General features: G+C 43.3%; 1 protein-coding gene across 1 annotated transcript in view; it reads left to right on the forward strand.

Moving 5' to 3' along the window:
* The first annotated feature begins 250 nt into the window (after positions 1-250).
* Positions 251-20,576, forward strand: part of PLXDC1 (plexin domain containing 1) — a 73,138-nt gene continuing 52,812 nt past the window's right edge. The window contains exon 1 of the mRNA XM_063138688.1: positions 251-577. Within this exon, the coding sequence (XP_062994758.1) occupies positions 472-577 (106 nt within the window). The 5' untranslated portion in view covers positions 251-471. The remainder of the gene's footprint in view (positions 578-20,576) is intronic.

Raw genomic sequence — 20,576 nt, forward strand, 5'->3', positions numbered from 1 at the left:
CTGACTTCAACAGAAATTGATTCGTAAGCTCTAACGTGTGAAAATGCCTGAAGACTTTTTTTTTGGCATTCGGTCCTCCTGGAACAGGTTGCACATTTGCTGTCCATTTACGTATGTCCCCATGTGGCCACCAGAGGGCAGGCGCTTCACCTTGCTTCTCTCCCCCCCTCCCTCCCTCCTCCCCCCTCCCTCCTTGCTTGCTTCTCTCTCCACTCCCCCCCCATCCAAACCCTGCTCAGCTGAGCTTTGACAGTCGCCTGCTGCAGCTGCAGCAGCAGCAGCCCCCAGATGCTGAATTTTCTGCTAGTCAAATTCCGCCAGAGGCTAGGGATCTTGCGGGATTCGCGCATCCCCTGCCGCCAGACTGGGAGCAACTGCTGAGAGGGGACTCCGGGAGCTGCCAGAGCGGGTGAAACTGCTAGGGAGGCACGGCGTAAAGTTAGTGTCAAGGAAAGGTGGCGCCTCAGAGGGATGGGTTTGCACCCAGAATCGCTGAAGGTTTCGTGGGGAGTTCTTGTCCTGTTCTGCCTGCTGCAGGAGGAGGCTGTGGGCTCAGCAAAGGACCGACACCAAGCAGGTACCATTCGCGTCTTCCGATGGCACCTCTCCCCCCCCCCGCCTTCCCCGCCACCTCCGTGCGACGGGAGTGTGCAAAGTGGGAACTGGATGGGTCTGGCAGAAAAGCAGCGCTAGGTGCTAGCGGTGCTGGGTGCGAAAGAGGGTATTGGAAGCGCAAGCATGAAAGGGAGGTGACTGTGACAGGGAATGCATGGGTGAAGGTGCATAAGGCATGGCTCTGAAGTGCAGGGAGGGATCAAATGCCATCAGCCGCGGGCAGGAGGTGCAGATGGGTCAACAATGTATATGAGCCCGATGTATGGGACAGTGTCAGGTGGCCGTGGAAGGGCGCATCCTTCTCAATGCATACGCAAGTGTATCCAAATTAATTGGACATGGGTCCGGCACAGCACAGGTAAGTGCATGTCAGAAAAGCCGGATGTATTCCTGCACAAAGCTCCTCATTCATGAACAAATGCATAGCGGGCGTTCAAACGTTGGTGCTCACAGCAGCGTGGGTCTCTTTGTAGGTGGTTGCCTGTGCTAGTGTGCCTCTGAGTGTGTGTGCACTTGGTCCTGGCTAGGCGAGATAATTCTGGACATATGGTGCTAACTATAAACAAATGTCTGGTTGCGCACATGGCCTTGAGTTGGGTCCTTGCGGTACGGTACACGGCCAAGTGTTTATGTGCTTGTGGCAGTTTTGAAATGGCTTTGTGAACGCAAGTCCAATTCCTGACTTCCAAAGTTCAACCAATTTTGCCGAGATTTACCCTCAGCCCTTCTGGTTATGATGGATTGCACAGTGGACAAGTGTTGAAGTATTCACAAGATGTTGTCTGGAGCTGCCCCTTTCCAGCATGTAACTCCTCTGCTGAGGGAACTGCACTGGCTGCCTTTTCGCTACCGGGCCAGGTTTAAGGTTCTTGTACTTGTGTACAAAGCCCTAAACAACTTGGGACCAGGATACCTGGGAGAGCGCCTTCTCCCCTACCAACCTGCCCGGTCACTGAGGTCATCCGAGGGCCTGCTCCTGGTGGTTCCACCTAGATCCATCCTCCGATTGGAGTCCACCAGGGGAAGAGCCTTCGGTGTGGTGGCCCCCCTCCTGTGGAATTCCCTGCCTCTGGAGGTCAGGCAGGCACCAACTTTGTATTCCTTTCAGCACCTCCTGAAAATGTCATTGTTCCAGGAAGCCTTTCCTTTTTTTTTTATTATTATTTTTTTTATAAACATAGATAAACATTTCCAAAATATAACTGAAACTAACACAATAAGAAAAAAAAATACATCAAATATCTGCTGCATACATATTGAATAATTGTTGAGTACAAATATCAAAAACTATTACATATGCCTTATCACACTACAACATCTTCATTCTTAACATAAATGTGCACCCCCCACCTCGGGATCATTCTTGAGTCCAAAATCTAATCATTTCTTCTGCTGGTGGTTTCCCACTTCCCTTAGTAAACACAAACACTAGGAACTGTTTCCAGATTCCTTCGAACTCATTTATTTTAGTTACGCCTTTTCTCCACTTAATATTGCATGTCAGTTTATCATTAATGGCTATGTCCCATACTACTTTATACCATTCCTCAATAGAATATTCCCCTTGGATCTTCCAGTTCCTAGCTATCATCAATCGTGCTGCAACCAACAAACTCGATATCAGCTCTATAGTTCCTTTTCCACACTTTATATCTTCAAATAGTGACAGCAATGCTATTTTTGGTGTTTGTTCTATTTTCATTCCCACTATTTCTTCAATTTCTGAAAACACCATCTTCCATAATCTTTGTACATATTTGCATTGCCACCACATATGTAAATACGTTCCTTTTTCCCCACATCCTCTCCAACAATTTGCTGAATGTTGATCACTTATCTTATTCAATCTAACCGGGGTTAGGTACCACCTCCATAAAATTTTAAAATAATTCTCCTTTATTCTTACTGATAAACTTCTCAACACTCTTTGTTTCCATAGTCCCTCCCAGCTCTGTCGCCCTATTTGTATCTTCAAATCTGATTCCCAAATCATTTTCTCTGTATTCTCTCTAAACTCCTTCTCTAACAATATTTTATATATTTCACTCATTAATCCTTTTGAAACTATACTACTTCCTTTTCCTTTCTCCTTACTTACTACTAATTCTTCAAACCTCGTCATAAGGTCTTCAAAGATTGTTTAGTTCCAAAATTAATGGAACTTTATAATAGGATATTATCAGGAGAGAAGATACCCGAATCATGGGAACATTCAGTGATAATTCTGATCCCAAAACCAGATAAAGATTTGACTAATCCCGATTCTTATAGACCTATTTCTTTAATAAATCAGGATGCTAAAATTTTTACATCTATTATGGCCAAACGACTAAATAAATTTTTGGCAGAATATATAGGAGCAGATCAATGTGGGTTTGTGGTAGGAAGACATATGCATAATTTAGTGGGTAGAGTTTTAAATGTAATAAATGTAATAAAAAAAGCAAATATTAAGGCAGGTATTATGGCATTAGATATTTTTAAAGCTTTTGATTGTGTGAGCTGGCAGGCACTAAAGAGTATTATAGATAAATTGGGATTTGGAAATAAATTTAAAAATGTAATAGAACAGCTATATTCCCAAAATACGGCGGTAGTGGTGGTAAATGACGGACTTACTGAAAAGATACGACTAGCCAGAGGAACAAGACAAGGATGTCCGCTCTCGCCGGTCCTTTTTGTAATGGTTATGGAAGTTTTGGCGAAGGCACTAAGGGAGGATAAAGAATTAGAAGGAATTGGAGAGGTAAGGGAAATAAAGCTAAACATGTTTGCGGATGATACTTTATTGACCATTAAGAATCCATTAAAAAAATTAGAAAGAATTAAATATCAGTTGAGGGAATTTGAGGAAATTACAGGGTTAAAAATAAATTGGTCTAAATCAGAGATGATGTTGTTTAACTATACTAAGAAGGAAGAAAAGGATTGGGAATTTAAGGGAATGGAATTGAAAGTTAAGAACGAGATTAAATATTTGGGAATTAAAATTACAAAAAATCTAGAGAATTTAGAAAGGGAAAATTTAACGAGGTTAAAGAAGGAGGTACTAGAGAAATTGGAAAAATATAAAAGATTAAATTTATCTTGGTTTGGGAGAATAGCTTTGATAAAAATGAAGATATTAGCTAAAATTAATTTTGTATTTAGGATGTTACCTATAAAAATATCAGAAACCGAGATAAAAAGTTGGCAAAATATTATTAATAAATATTGTAATGGAGAAAAGAGAGCAAGAGTGAATAAAAATAATTGGTACCTAAGCCAAAAAAAGGGGGGAATGGGTCTCCCAAACATAAAATTATACTACGTAGCAAATAGATTAAGACATGTTGTAGAAGCAATTATGGGAGTAGGAGATTTATATTGGATGGAAGAAAAAATCATAAGTAAGGTAGAGATGAATCTGGAGAATGTTTTTTTTAAAGATGGAGGAAGAAAGTGGGTTGGAAGTATAGATAATCCACTCCTGAGGACTCAATGGGAAATTTGGAGTAAATTTAAAGGGAAGCTGCTTCCGAGCAACTCTCCCTTAGCACCGATAATAATGTTAAAGAATTTCCCAGAGGATCTAAAGGGTAGATTATGTAAAATATTAAAAGAGAAAAATAAAATAAAATTAAAGGATTGGGTAAGAGATATTAAAACAAGAGAAGATATGGAAAATTTGTTAAAGGAGAAGAAGCTATCTTGGCTAGAATATGGTCAATTAGAACAATGGAATAAAAAGTGGATTAAAGATAATAGAATGTGCAGAAAGATGACGAGGTTTGAGGAAGCCTTTCCTTAATGACCAGCCACGGTTCACAGTTGACCTTTCATTTTGCTTTTAAAAATCTATTTTAAGGTTTTTTGTTTTTTGTGTGTATTTTATCTTGTACACCGCTCGGAAATTTTGAATGGGGAGCGGTATATAAATATTGCAAATAAACAAACATGTTAAAATCCACTGCAGAACTCCACTTGTAGTAACTTTGCAATGCTACTACCCTTGGAACATATGTAGGGCAGTGAGGTTAGACCTTGAGTTGTGGAGCTGCTGTGTTCATATATAGTCTCTTCTTCCACAGGATCAAGCTAGGGAGAAACCAATTGGTTCTGCATATTTAGGGCAGAAATCTGGCTGTGCTCTGCATTGATTGGCTGGGAGCTTGTCACATCACAAATGCACCCCTCCAGGAACAATTGCTCAGCTTTTAAAAATGGAGTGGTGTTTTTTTTAAAATAATAATAAGGGAATCAGATAAACATCCAGACAGAGCTTAACTATGTATGTATGTATGTATGTATGTATGTATCTGTTGTGCACATGGCAAGTGTGAATTCGCTGCCACAAAGTGTATTGACACAACTCTGGGCTTAGATGGCTTTAAAATGGGATTATGGAGGACAGGTGTAGCAATGGATGATCATGGAATTGTAGAGTTGGAAGGGGTCTTGTCGGTCATCCAGTCCAGCCCTCTTGCTTAAGGAATGCCTCCTCCCATATGTACCTGCCCGGACCCTAAGGTCATCCTCAGGGGTCCTTCTCCGCGAGCCCCTGCCAAAGGAAGTGAGGCAGGTGGCTACCAGGAGGAGGGCCTTCTCTGCTGTGGCACCCCGGTTGTGGAATGAGCTCCCTAAGGAAGCTTGCTTGGCACCTATGTTATATGCTTTTAGACGCCAGGTGAAGACCTTTTTATTCTCCCAGCATTTTAACAGTCTATAAATAAATTTTAACTTGGCGTTTTAAATTCGTAATTTTGCATTGCTGCTGTTTTTATCTGGTTGAGCTTTTATATTGTATTTTATATTATGGTTTTTATACTGTTGTTTTATACTTTGTTTTTAATTTTTGTGAACCGCCCAGAGAGCTCCGGCTATTGGGCGATATAGAAATGTAATTAATTAATAAATAAAAAAGAAATCCAAATCTAGAGCATCCCTAGCAGATGGCTGTCTAGCAGTGGTGGCTTCAGGGCCAGATCTACACCAAGCAGGATATGACAGTTTGAAAACTGTCTGTGGCGTGTGTCTTGGGCCCCAACAGTTGTCACTACTGTTATAAACCATTTTAAAGCAGTAGTGTAGATCCTGCCCAGGTTTTTGAGGGCGCTTTGGCAAAATATCCTCAATGGAGCCCCCTCCCTCACTGCCATTGTCACCTCCTGCTATCCCTCCTCATCCTCATCCTCATTGCTACCATTTGCTTGCTTGACAAGCAGTCAGCCAGTGAGCAAGTAGGCAATGTGGCATCTGTTCCTCCTATCTGGGCCGGAGCAAGAGGCAGAGGAACAAGCAGGTTGCACGGGTAAAGCGGAGCTCCAGCGGGCTCTTGCCAGCAGCCCCTTCTGCATGTACACCCTCAGCAGGTGTCAGACCATCCTTACTCTTGACTCAAGCCCTGCTTTCCAGCCTCTGCTTGAAAAGATCCAGTGCAGGAGAGTCCGCCCACCCCACTAGGTCCTACCGTCAAAACGTTTCTCCTAATGTTCACCCATAACCTACCCGCTGGTGGATGTAGTTCTGCCCTCTGGGGGAGCAGAGAACAATTTTTTGCTTTCTTCTGTATTTCTTCTGTTTGACCCGCTGGTTTATTCTTCAGCTTTTTTTGGTTTTTATGGTTGGTGCAGCATTCTAATGCAATTAAAAAACAATCAGAAAGTACAGCTAATGGAGCCGCATGGTTCAGAAATAGTATTCTTCTGAATACCAGTTTGTGGGGAGGAGGGATGGAGGACAAACCGCAGAGGGGGGCAATTGTCATCACACCCTGTTTATGGGTGTCCCAGAAACATCTGGGTGGTCACTGTTGGGAATCAGTTGCTAGACTAGATGGAGCCTTGGTCTAATGCAGCAGCTGCAGGGCTCTTCTTACGTTCCTTAACACAGTGGTATAGTGGAAGGGGAGCAAGGGGAACACAGCTTCAGGACTGTTTTCAGAGCAGGAGCGGTGAGATTCAATCTGTGGTGACCATATGGAAAGGAGGACAGGGCTCCTGCATCTTTAACAGTTGAATAGCAAAGGGAATTTCAGGAGGTGTCAATTGGAATGCATGCAGCACCTGGTGAAATTCCCTCTTCAGCACAACAGTTAAAGCTGCAGGAGCCCTGCCTAGCATGACCAGATACAAAAGAGGGCAAGGCTGCTGCAGCTTTAACTGTTGTGACGAAGAGGGAATTTCACCAGGTGATGCATGCAGACAAATGACACCTGCTGAAATTCCTTTTTCTATACAAATTTTAAAGATACAGGAGCCCGGTCCTCCTTTTCATATGGTCACCCTAAATTCATCGCAAAATTGAGATCGAAGCTCTACACAAAGAGCATTTCCTTTCCTGCTTTTCTGCCACATAACCTTTAGGTGGCACTATGCTATAGCAGAATATCACAAATACACAAGTAGGAATTTATTTTTTGCTTTCAGAAATAATGTCTAACGAAAACAAAAACGGGGAAGTGCTCTTAAAAAATGGAAGCGGAAGAACCTGTAAACAACCGTGAGCAGGGAATCATGAGTGCACAATAAATGTCTCGTGTAGAAAAGCTCAAAGAACAAGATAGTGCCTCCTTCCACATGTACGAAAGCTGACTGAACTAGCAGCTGAATTTTTCTTCAACACTGATGATGGGACAGCATCCTCCATGCGTGGCTTAGGTGGTGTTGGGAAGGCCGCCTGGCCCACAGCTCTGTTCTCGAACACCTGTCTGCAGTTTCCCAGCATCTGCTGCCTGAAGCAATGGCAGCATTTTGCCCAACGATAGGGCTGGCCCTGAATGATAATGTTGGAGCACTTTGGTCTGGGAGCAGTCGGTGACCGCAGCAGGACTGGCCCTACCATTAGGCAAAGTGAAATGAGTGTCTCAGGCAGCATGTGCTGGGGAGCAGTGCTGGCAAGCCTCCAGCCATTCTCCCAAGCCCCCTGGTCATTCCTCTCTCTTGGAGGACAGCCTGTCCTGCACACCTTAAAGTAGCCTGCTGCCTTCAGTGTGACAGAAGACATTTTCCTATTGCCAGTGTTGAAATAACATTTGTCTCAAGTGGCAATTTGTCTTGGGTCGGCCCTGGGTCGCAGGCAGCGTTCTGTCACTTTGTCTTTTGGGCCTCTCCTGTTGTAAGTAGAGAACTCCTTCATCAATCTGTTTCTTTTCTCCATTTAATGAATGGACGCTGGAGTTTTAAGACGCTGGACGCTGGAGTTGAGTCGAACTCAAAGCAACTAGTACAAATGCAATCCAATTGTAGCACTTGGCTGTAGACAATGTTATGTACTCCTAGAGGTAGCTGGAAGTAATTTGGCTCAGTTTTTATTGTTTTAAGCATTAGCTATTACAAAAGACCGAGAAAAATGTAAAATCAAAATCAAGACAATAGGTAACTTTATATACAATCAGGCCTCTGTTACACAGCCAACAGAGAGTTGGTTTAGTGTAGTTGCTAAGAGACTGAGCTATGAATCAGGAAAACTCTGGTTCGAAACTCACCTAAGGTGGCCACTTACTCATCGCTCAAAAAGCGGGAAATCACCAAAAAAGGGCAAAAGATACAGATTTGCATTATAATTGCAGGCGCTAATATATAGGCACACATGCAAATTTAGAAGAAATATTGTAACATCTCATAGTGGGGAAGACGGTGACAGGTGACCTGTGTACCTGCTCAGCCTGCTGCCAAGAAGCGAACTATTGGTGGGCAAATTCAAGGCCCCTGAAGCTCTCCCTTCTTAGGGTTCTTTATCTTTAAACCAGACTTGGATTGGACAACTCTTTTGAGTCCAAATAGAGAAGGCCTTGGGATAAAGGGCAGTCCTCTGACAGCCTTTCAGATAGAGGATTGTCCCCTGTAAAATAGGATACAGTATATGACTTCCATAATTCTCACCTTTGCCATGAACCCTGTTGGAGGCCATAGGCATACCAGTCTCAGTCACATTGGCCCCGTTCAGACAACATGCTAAACCATGCTGCTTAATCACAAAATGGTTAACGGAACCATTTTGTGGTTAAGCAGCATGGTTTAGCGTATTTTCTGAACGGGGCTGCTATTGGCTTGGCTTACACGGTTGTTGTACAGATTGCAAATAGAAAATATATGTAAAGTGCTTTGAACACTTGAATGTGCTCTACAAATGCAAAGTATCTTTGTTAAGAGCATTCTGTTTAATAAAACCCAATGCTAATACCAATCAACGTGAGATAACTTTTTCCATTATTCTTAAATTATTCTTAAAAATGGAAAGCTACCATCTAAATGGGATGGAAGTGAGCAGATATGTGTAACAGTCAGAGGGGTTTCAACAGAAGGTGACGTTGGTATGTCCATCCCACTATTTCACTGTAGTGCCCTGAATTGTAGGCAATGTTAGTCGTACTTAGAGTAGGCCCATAGGACTTCAGCTAGACTAACTTCAGATAGAAGTAGGGTGACCATATGAAAAGGAGGACAGGGCTCTTGTATCTTTAACAGTTGTATTGAAAAGGGAATTTCTGCAAGTGTCATTTGTATATATGGAGAACCTGTGAAATTCTCTCTTCATCACCACAGTTAAAGCTGCAAGAGCTATACTAGAGTGACCAGATTTAAAAGAAGGCAGGGCACCTGCAGCTTTAACGGGTGTGATGAAGAGGAAATTTCACCAGGTTCTCCATATATACAAATGACACCTGCAGAAATTCCCTTTTCAATACAACTGTTAAAGATACAGGAGCTCTGTCCTCCTTTTCATATGGTCACCCTACTATGATAGAAGCCACTTGCATGGACTGCTCCAGGCTTTACGTGCGTGGTGGGCTGGAAGTGTTTGAACCCCTGATGGAATTTGCCCAAGAGCTCCTTCCTGTAGGTTCTGACTATGATGATGTCATTGATGTACCCCAGGAAAGTTTTAGGGAACTAGCTTATGGACAGTCTTCCCCAACCTAGTACTCTCCTGATAGGTTAGACTACAACACCCATCATTTCCAGGCACCAGAGTCATAGGCCATGCAGGCTGGGGATGATGGAGTGTAGTCTGACACATTTGGAGGGCATCAGGATGGGGAAAGGTGACATACAGAAGTTTTGGATCAGTTTATGGACGGTCTCAACCAGTGCAGGCTGGTGGCTCTGATCTTGGTGGGGCTATGAATCCATTCCATTTTCCAGTCAGAACCAGCCAGAACTCTAAAGCAGCTACCCAATCCACCACCTTGGATTGCTCCTTTAGAGTTTGGCTGGTTCTGGCTGAAACTCTGAATAGATTCACAGCCACCAACCTCTACTGGTCCCACATTATCTCCGAAACACGCAAGCAGGATGAATCATTTCACACATTTTAAGGTTTTTAACTATTAGAAGTGTAAATGTCTGCCCCATGGGATGGTTGTCAGAGAAACACGCTTTGCTGGGTTCAAGACTAATCTGGATGTATTAATGAAGGTTATTGCTTTTACATTTATTTTTGGATGTGTCGTGGTTGATTTACACGTCCGTTTACATGAGTAAGAAAATCAGAAGAGCCTTGCTAGATCAGAACAAAGGCTCCTTTAGTCTAGCATTCTCACAGTGGCCAACCAGATGTTTAGGAGGAAATGTATCACCCACAAAAGAGGACAAAAAATTGCATAAAATGTACATACACTAATTTATATGTATATATGCAAATTGAGAAATAATTATAATTTTAAGAAAAAATACAGTAATCTCACTGTAGTGTGGAAACCTGTGACAGTGACCTGTGTGCTTGCCTATTGAGTCTGCTGCTCAGGTGCTAACTGCTGATCTGGAGCAATTCTTATTGATCTTTAGCTTTAAACCAGAATTGGTTTAAATAGAGGAATACGCTAGAGGACTCCTTCAAATAGAGGATTGGCCTCTGGCAGCTTTTCAGATAAAGGACTGTGCTCTTTAAAACAGGCCACGCGGCCACCCTGCCTCTGGATCTACAGAGCCTTGGGAAACCTTAACCCATTCTGACTTCCAGTTATTTTGGCCTGCACCAAGCTGAATCTTCTTCTTGGTAAATCATTACAGCGAGGTTTCCAGTGGTATGCCCTCAAAAATAAACCTGAGAAGATTTCTCACAACTAGTCTAAGCTTTCATGTCCTTCACAGCAGCTGCACTGATCTCTCAACATCCCATTGCTTGACCATTCCTTTCAGAAGTTGGATAGTTTGTGAACATTCAAGATGCTCACCACTAAAGGCTTGGAAGGTCTCACAAGCCATGTCTAATAGTGTGCGATTTTGCAAGCCTAAACACACGTTCCTACTAGCTGCTATTGGAATTTTTTCGCAAGACTCATTTAAGAGTGTGAAAGAGAAACAGATCTAATGTTGGCAACCCAACATTCCACTCCTTGGGAGGTTTTGTTTATTCTGTCCTGTCTGAGTAAATTTCACTTTACTTCACTTTTGAACATTAGATGTTAAAATGTCCCATTTTAAAGCCTTTTATAGTACTCAAACTGTCCTGGCTGTACTTGTACCAAATGTAGATCTGTTAGGTGACATATAAGTGCTTATCTATTTTATAGTATACCCTTCATGCTCTCCATATTGAAGCAGAGACACACAAATGCCTCCCTCTTAGATTTTTCTAGTAATCAGGGTGTCTTGAGTTATGTATCTTTCAAACTTCAGCTTTCTAGAAATACCTTGGCCATTTGAGGGGGGGACACTCTTTGAGCCCGCTGTTTTGAGGGAGAAATATACACGTCCACCCTTTTTGACTGTTTTAGTAATCAGAGTACATCGGGCTATGTTTGTATCAGATTTCACCTTAGTGTGGGAGCAACGTAACGATTTTAGAAGTACAATTAGTGCCCGCCATTTTGAGGGAAGATGTAAAATATATGAAAAAATTCCCCTTCAGACTTTTCTTATGTTCTGGTTGTTTTGGACTACACATAGGGTAGATTTCAGTGCTTACATGGGAAACTTGATTAACCATTTGGGGATACACTTGAACCATTTAGGGATACACACGTTTTGAGAGAGAGCGCTTTAGATTTTGTTTAAATGGTTATGGTACCAAACTACAGCTTTCTAGCCACTGTGGGAACAGTTTGGCCATTTTGGGGCACACCTTGAGTTTCTTCAGTTCGAGGGAGAAGTGTGCTGGACTCTCGTTTTCTCGTTTCTAATAATCTGGGTTTCTCAGATTATATGTGGCTCCAGGTCTAGTATTCCGACAGTTTTAATATTCCCATCTGTCTACTCCTTAGTGAGGCCTGAACATCTTATCTAGGGCAAATATAATGTGCATGCCCAAAGCCATTTGAAAACATTCCAAACTAGCCCAGATCCTTCACCTCCAACCCAGTCTCAGCTGGAAAATTGTGTAAACAGGAAAAGTCAGCAATGCATGGTCAGCAGGAAGGAGTCTCACAGCCCTTTCGGTAGTTGTTGCCTGTTTCAGGAAGTGTCTCAGCTTAATCTTTTCACGCCAGGAAATGGCAGGGAAAGTAGCCAGACCGTAGCGAATGACTAAACCAAATGGCCGTCTCTCCTTGGATAGTCCACGCACAAGGGACAGACGGAGGGAGGGCAGCTGAGGGCTTAAGTAGGCGTTATGGGAGAAGTGTGCCTGCCTCTGACCCACATCTCTCCTCTCACTTTGAATAAAAGAAACATGTAATACATACAGGATTGTCATGCCCAATGTTTCCCCAATCCCTGCAAGCAGCAAGCAATGAATCGCAGCAGAAGTGCAATTCTATGCAGCGCCAGGATGCTTATTCTCAAGGAGATTAAGCAGGATCAGAGCAGCAGAAGCAGATTCCATTTTATTCCTGTAGTTATGGTAGTGCTAGGATTTAAGTGAGTTTAAAATGCAAAACTGCACATGCTCAAAGTTTGTGGGCGTGTTTGTGTATATGTGTGTGTTCTGAACAGTGTTGGCAAACAGGTATTTATTTGTTTTTTCTCTAACATGTCAGGAGTGTAGGACCAGTTATGAAGGATGGGATGGCAGGGTGGGGAGCTGAGAAGTGTCTGTTGGGTGCTTCACAACTGAAGTAATGCCCAAGCCCAACTAAAGCTCTGTCCCTCCAGCCATAAAGGCCCTGTTCAGAAGACACCTTAAACCATGGCTTTAACTATGGTGGTTAAGCCAGAAAGCCGGGCTGTGTTCAGAAGACACCTTAAACCACAGCTGTAACCACAGTGACCAAGGCATATCACTGTGGCTAAAGCCGTGGTTTAAGGTGTCTTCTGAACGGGGCCAAAGTCATTAAGTCCAGGATTTAAAATTACCTGGCCGCACCATTGCACTTGCTAACTCTAGCCTATCAAAGTCCATAGGACTTACTTCAGAGAAGATATGTTTAGGATGAGAATATTAAAGTGAAATAGACCAGTCACTGGAGGCTGGTGGCTCTGATTTCAATGGGCTGTGAATCCATTCTGGGTTCCAGTCAGAACTCTAAAGAAGATATCCAAAGTGCTGACCCCTATCTCTAAAATGGGCCAAAGGCCTTAGATAGCTCCTTTAGAGTTCTGGCTGGTTCTGACTAAAACCCAGAATGGATTCACATCCCCAATGAAATGGAGCCACCAGCTTCCACTGATTCTAGTCTTTTTCTTTTAGAAATCTAACGTGTGAGGCAAAACATCCTCCCTCAGGAATGTCCCTTCTGTGCCTTGCTGTTGTTCTTTCTCTTGTTACTGTTGTTGTTACCCAATGGTTTTGCTGACTTTCGCTAGATGTAGCATGGGAAGAGAAAGAGAGGAAGGCAGGATCTAATTGCCCCAGCAGGTTAAGCAACAGATACCCAGGGGTTTATGGTGCCTTGCTTGGGAGCATGGTTGTATAATGCTAGGGTGGCCATTTATGCATCTCCAAGAAAGGAAGAAATGCATCGGCACACACACACATGCAAAAAAAGGATAAAAGAAGGCACAGATTTGCAATAAATTTTCATGTCCTAATTCATAGGTATAGATGCACATTGAGAAAGAATTAATATAATTTCACTAGAAATACAATACATCTCACCATAGCGGAGAAGACTTTGGCCGGGTGATGCATGTCCCTTCCTCTTCAACCTGCTGTCCAGATGTTCACTAGCAACTTCAAGGTCTTTGGCTGCTCTTCTTTCTCATGGATCTTTATCTGTAACCCAGACCCGGAGTGGAAAGAGCTTCAAGTAGAGAATTCAAACTGAGGGCGGTCCTTTCTAAAATAGGACTCACGGACACCCTACAATAGTGTCTAGCTTTCCTCTGACCAGGCTGAACTGCCAACTCTCCCGATGTTAAGACTCCTCTCTCTCCCTCCTACTTTGAAGAGTTTTCCTCCTGACATTTTCCCCTTTGTTCCACTCATTCGTATTACATGAAATCTCCAAAATAGTATAAGACCAGGCTTTTGCAAGAATCTTGGGCAGTTAGCTTGCTGCTGAGATGTGAAAAAAGTAAGACAAGAATATATTATTCATTCATATATATATGAATGAAATTTCTGTGCCACCCCTCCAGGGTGGTTTATAAATTGGTAGGGCAGAGTATAATTTTCCTGAAATTAGTAATAAATCACGTACAAAGTGTTTTTCCTCATCACTGCCTTATGACATTCCATCTCAAAGCATCTCAAATTTTGAGGAAGCAGGTGCCTAGGCAAAATTACTTCCAGGTAAAACTTTTCATTTTATATATTTGTAAGAACGGAAGAAGAGCCGTGCTGGATCAGACCATCTGGTCCAGCATTCTGTTCACTCATTGGCCAACCAGCTGCTCAAGGGGCCTCAAAAGTGGGACATGAGTTCAACAGCACCCTCCCTCCCATGTTCCCCAGCAACTGCCTCCGATAGTGGAGGTAGTATATAGCTATCAAGATTAGTAGCCATTGATAGCCATCACGCCATCTTGTGGTAGGAAATCCCATAGTTTAACTATTTACTGTGTACCATACAGTACTTCTATTGTGCATGGGAAATCATATTAGCCCACAGTATGTGCACCAGTAGGGAAGATGGAGGTAGGGATTGACAATGGGGTCCTCAACAGTCTATGAGCCCCAGTAAATGCCCAGTCTTGCTGTTGCTGACCAAGTTGGCAATTAACAGTGCAAACCTATGCACGTCTACTCAATCATAAGTCCCACTGAATTCAATGGGACTTACTTCCAGATAAGTGTATACTACAGTGCAGGCGCTAAGGATTATTGGGCTGTGTTTTGTATTTTGGGGAGTAGGGGAGCTGATAACAAGTTTTGGTTTTGAGTGTGAGTTTTTAAAAAAGAGTGCAAGTCAGATTTGTCCACAATACAAAAGTTGAACCAGCTTTGTGGCACAGAATTTTGTCACCCAGAGAATTTCAGGCCTTGGCATTTTTTATTTTTTTTAGCGTGTGTGTTTTTTTAAAAGCAAGTTTCTAGTTCTCATGGTTCTAGAAAACATTTCCGAAGCTTCTCCATGTTTTTTTTTCTTCCTTCTATTTTCAGCCATCATTTCCTTTGTTTAAAACAGAAAACCAAATTACTTAAATACACAAAGACAAAGTGGTTAAAGGAAAAGGAGCAAAAATACCATCATATTTTATAGGGCTGTGCACCGCCTTGGCCCGAATCTGAGGTAGTACCGAGTCGGCCCAAGTCACCCTGAGAATGAAGCAGATTAGTACTGAAGCCTTGGGGCAGCTCAGGCCAATTTGGGGTGATGCTGGGCCACTCCCCTCACCCCCACACCGCCCAATAGGGAAATCCGGAACAAGGCTGGCTGTGAGGTCAGATTCACCACCCTCCCCAGTCACCTGTCGCCGCCACGGGGGAGCTGAGCCGCAATTTAAAGGTAAGATCACAGGGGCTCTCTCTTTTTTAATAGCTCTATGTTTGCATACTATGGTGGCTGTAAATAGCCATTTCCCTTAATTTACGAACCTTTAAATCGCAGCTCAGCTCTCAGGGAAGGAGACGCAAGGGAAGGGAAGTCCCGGCAGCTGCTCCAGGTTGGGGGGGCAGGAAAGCTGGGAAATCAGCAATCAGGGCAAAGGGGGTGGGGCCAGGAGAAGGGGATATGACTCACTAGGGAGCCCTGGAGGACCACATTGGGAGCCCAGGCAGGCCTGAATTTTGACACTGATTCTGTAGTGTTCTTCACATCATGATTAACCCAGCCCTGTTCCAAACTCAATCACCATCTTCATCTACTTCTTTGAGAATATCAAATGTCAAAAAGCCTAACGCATGTGGTGTAGTGGTTAGAGCATCTTAGTCAAAGGTTAGAGACACTCGTGTTCAAATTTCCAGTAAGGTGGAACTTACTAGGTGTCCATGGGCCAGTTAACTGTCTCTTAGGGTTGTGGGGGGCAGAGGGGGATAAAGGTGTGTGTGTGGCTACAATGTCAGTGGGGCACTGAAGCACCATGGATAGCTTCTTTAGAGTTCTGACTGAAACCTTGAGTGGATTCACTGCCCCAACTGACGTCGGAGCCACCAGCCTCCACTGGTGTGTGCATATGTGCAGAATCATATAAATTGCTCTAAGCTCCCTGGATCCAGGGCAGGCCATAAAAGTAAAAAAATAAATAGAAAATGTTATGATACTAATGTTCTAAATACTGGAAGCATTTTTTATTTATTTACAGGACTCTCTTCTTCTGATTTACTTTTGCAGTTGTGTGTGTGTGTGTGGGGAGAATTGGAGTTATATGTGTCACATGATGCTCAAGTGAGACCAACAATATGTAATCCAATTACCATAATCCCTGTTTAAACTTTCCTACTTCTTTGCTCTCAAACTCACGGAGTTTACGTCAAATTGTGCAATCGAACATCATTTGTACATGAAAACGTATTCACTGTATGTTGTTTTGGAAATCTGCACGTGAATTAGAGCACTGTGAAACTCGAACATTTAGGCACTTTAGGTTCTTTTTTAGATTTATTGGCCTGGTAAAATCCAGCATCGATTCAGGCATCCTGTGCTTTTTAAGACCAGTAAACCCACTCCAATCCTGGTCTACAAATGTTGGTTACCTTCCATCATGGCTGTCTATTTTTCCTCCATGAAAGAAAGAAAGAAAGAAAGAAAGAAAGAAAGAAAGAAAGAAAGAAAGAGCCCTCTTTTCCAGGGCCCTCTCCCATCACCGCTACTGTATCAGACTTTGCCATACTACATCAGTGGAAAACATCTGGATTCCCAGGACACTCCTGCAAGCCACAGGCTAAATGTAGTTTTTTTGTGGGGGAAGCAGGGCTAGGAATTATAGAGATGTATGCCACGGCCTTCCTTATATCGGAAGAAGCGTTTCCAGAAAAGAAGCCCTGAATAATATGTTGTGGTTGTGTGACTGTGGTTTGTTCCTTATTTCCAGTGGCAAGATAAGGTTGAATTTGGAGCAAGGCAGTTGAACTTCCTGATTCAAATCAGAGCACCACAGGAATCCGTTCGGCACAAAGATGAAACAGGTGGTGCGCGCATGACATTTTAAGTGAGCGCACAAGAATTTATTTATAACTTAAAAAGAAAAACCTTTTCTCCAAAGAGTGCAGTATGGCTGACAATAGAACTCTCCCCCTCTTTTTATCACAACAATCCTGTGAAGTAGACTAGGCTAAGAGAGTATGACTGGCCTAAGGTCACCAGTGTGTTTCATGGCTGAATGAAGATTTGACCCCAGGTCTCTCTGGTCCTAGATGTTCGTCACATGAGACTGAAATTTTGCATCCTCACCAGGGCTTTCTTCTTCCCATTTCTTTGTGGGTTTATGATGGGCTTCTTTAGAAGGCAGATATGGGATTTGAACTGAAAACTTCTTTTCGCGGCAATTCTCTATATGTTCAATGAAACAGTGCTGTCTAGTGGTTGTATTATAGCGCAATGCTGGCATTACACACTGCCGATATGCTCCATTAACTTTTATTTCAGCTTATCACTGATATTTTAAAAAGTGGGATAAAGCTCAAAAAGTGCGGGAGAAGCTCTGGAGGTTGACAATGTCATGTAAAGGACCCGCAAACTTCTATGAGGGGCCAATCGTGAGCGCGCAATAAAAGCCCCATGCTTATAGCCTGACGTGCTAAGCACTAACCTGGCTCTCTTAGGGATTATTATCTCATTGTCATTCATGAGTTTCAACTCTCCCCAATACATGGACAGGGTAGAGAGTGAGCAAACAAGGACGGCAGTGCGACATCCTGTATGGAATTTAGCCCGCTGTTGCTAGGGTGGCTATTGCCTAATTTACAGAGGACAGTCTTCCATTTGAAGGGCTCTCCAGTCCAAATCCATTTTAAAGCTAAAGACCCATCAGAATGGAGAGCAGAGCTTTGAAGTTGCCTTCAACAACACATGGACAGCAGACTGAGTAAGGCACACAGGTCACCCCACGATGGTGAGATATATTGGATAGGGAGACATTTTTCTCCCTCTCTAATAATACTAGAACCCAGTGGGGTCATCCCCTGAAGTTGATTGGTAGGAAATATAGGACAGATAAAAGGAAGTACTCCTTTGCCCAGCGCATAGTCAAACTATGGAATTCATTACCGCAAGATGTAGTGATGGCCCCCAATTTGGATGGTTTGAAAAGGTTAGACAAATTCCTGGAGGAGAAGGCTATCAATGGCAATTAGTCCTGATGGCTCCGTGCTTCCTCCAGTATTAGAGGCAGTACAGCTATGTACACCAGAGCAGCAGGGTGCTGTTGCACTTGTGTCCTGCTTGTGGGGTCCCAGTTGATAGCTGGTTGGCCACTGTGTGAACAGAGTGCTGGGCTAGATAGACCCTTGTTCTGATCTAGCATCACACTTTGTATGTTCTTATTTCCATTTATATGATAGTCATTATTTCTAAATTTGCACCTATGCCTACAAATTAACAGGAGCACATTTCATGCAGACCAGTGCCTTCTTCTTTGGTGATGCCCAAGTGGCTATCTTGTTTGACACTTTCCCTATGCCTATTCTTTCCTTGTTTGGATCCTGCCTTTTCCAGAAGGTGGAGAGAGAAGAGAAGAAAAGACTGAACTCCAATTCAATGTAGACAGTTCTGTCCCTATTAATAGATCAAATACAACATCTAGTGTGCCCCCCACCAAAATAAACCGTACTTTGCTGCTGAATTTTGGCAGCAAACTGCAACCGAGGCTTAGAAGGGGATTGGCCCCGTTCAGACAACACGCTAAACCATGCTGCTTAACCACAAAATGGTTAACAGAATGCATGCATTCCATTAACCATTTTGTGGTTTTAAGCAGCATGGTTTAGCGTGTTGTCTGAATGGGGCCATTGTTTTGAAGCTAAATTTGCCACTTTTCAGCTTCTGTTGCTGTCAGCAGCCAAGCACCATTTTTGGTTTTTTCCCCCCGTTTTTTGTTTACTGCTGCAGTGCCAAATGGTGGTGGTGTGGTTGAAGCAGTGTGGCACCCATGGGAACTGGGGTGGGGGTTGGGAAATCTCTCCTGGACCCGCCAAAGTTGCCCACTCTTGAAATACAGCCTTCCCCAACCTGATGCTTTCCAGATGTATTATACTCCAAACCCCATCATTCCCAGCCAACACAGCATTGGGGATGATGGGGTTTGTGGTACAGCACTTCTAAAAGGAGGGAGGGGCCAGGACTCAAACTTGCTTGTGCATCAGACTTTCTGACTAGCTGCTTTGTCACAGATGTGGGGGGGGCAGCTGTTGGGGTGAGAAAAGGTCGTTGAACTTGCTCAGAGTCGTTTATTGCCTGCCTTATTTATTGTTTTGCATATTCTAGGAATCAGTCTTGGCACTACAAACTACTTTCAGGCTCAAATTTATCACTCTGTGAATCTGTGTGTGTGTGTATCGTGCCAATTGGACTAGTCGAAATTCTGTACCAAGAAAACCTCATCTTGGAAATTATTGCTTTTGTCATGAATTATCTATGCAGCACATTTAGTAAACAATGTGCTTTACAATGACTTATTATTATTTTGTTACACTTGCAAATCACTTCATAGTCTTGATTGGGTTTGCCTCCCCAGTAACCTACTTAGGTAGGCCGCTACTACTCTCATTTTACAGATGAGCCACTGAACCTGAGATGGAATTGCCTAAGCGAAGCACCACAGTGAAGCAGAGGAGAGGGGAAAGCTGTGCTTCCCATTAATTAACAACTTTAGAAAGCATTTTACAAATGGCCATTTGAGGTTAATGTGTATAAATGGCAAATATACATCTTTGTTGCCTATGTTTGCCAGGGAGCCAGGGTTGACGATGTCTGTCCCACCCCGTAAAGGTTATGAACTTGTTCTCCCTTTTCTAAACTTACCTGTATTTTGTACCCAGCCCTCAAACCCAACCCCTGCTCCACAGGAGAATGTGCTGAAATCTTTTGTGTATCGCTTGATGCTGCATTCAAGTAAATAATTCCAACCCTGGCATTACAGGAGGGCTAGAAGAGGACAAGTGACAACTGCCGCACTGATCCAGCCAGCCAGTCAGCCAAGTCCTCCTCCACAACACTCCATTTCATCCATCCCATTCCCTCTCCCATGTGACTTTCATTCCTCCCCCTCCCCAACCTCTGTCTGCAGTCCGCAACCACATTGGGCTGTTTGGGAGACTTTGGGATTTTTTCTCTAAAGATTTGTTTATGGTTCTGCAAACCTTGGGCTCCTCCAAGCCAGATAACTCCTCTCTTGTGTGTGGATGGTGCTCTTATAGCTAGATAAGAATTGGCACTCGCCTCTGAAATGTGAAAATATTGGGAATTATCTTTGTTAACACTCCCACCCCCCCCCACCCCGCTCCCTGGAGCCAAAGCAAGAGGTAGCCAGAGTTAAGCAGCCCTGAACGGTCCACAGGATTAGACTCACTCATATTCCTTATTTTGGTCTGTTTCCGGGTACAATTCAAAGTGCTGGTTGTGTAGGGTGACCATATTTGGGAAACCAAAAAAGAGGACACCTAGTGTGTGTGTGTGGAAGCAGCTTTCTGAGTCCTGCAGAAAGTACGTTATTCCCCCGCCACCTTAAAGAACCCGACTGGAGTGGAGGAGGGGAAAGGATTTCATTCTGCACCACCACCAT

This window comes from Elgaria multicarinata, chromosome 11 (assembly GCF_023053635.1).
Source record: "Elgaria multicarinata webbii isolate HBS135686 ecotype San Diego chromosome 11, rElgMul1.1.pri, whole genome shotgun sequence".
Classification (NCBI taxonomy): Eukaryota; Metazoa; Chordata; class Lepidosauria; order Squamata; family Anguidae; genus Elgaria; species Elgaria multicarinata.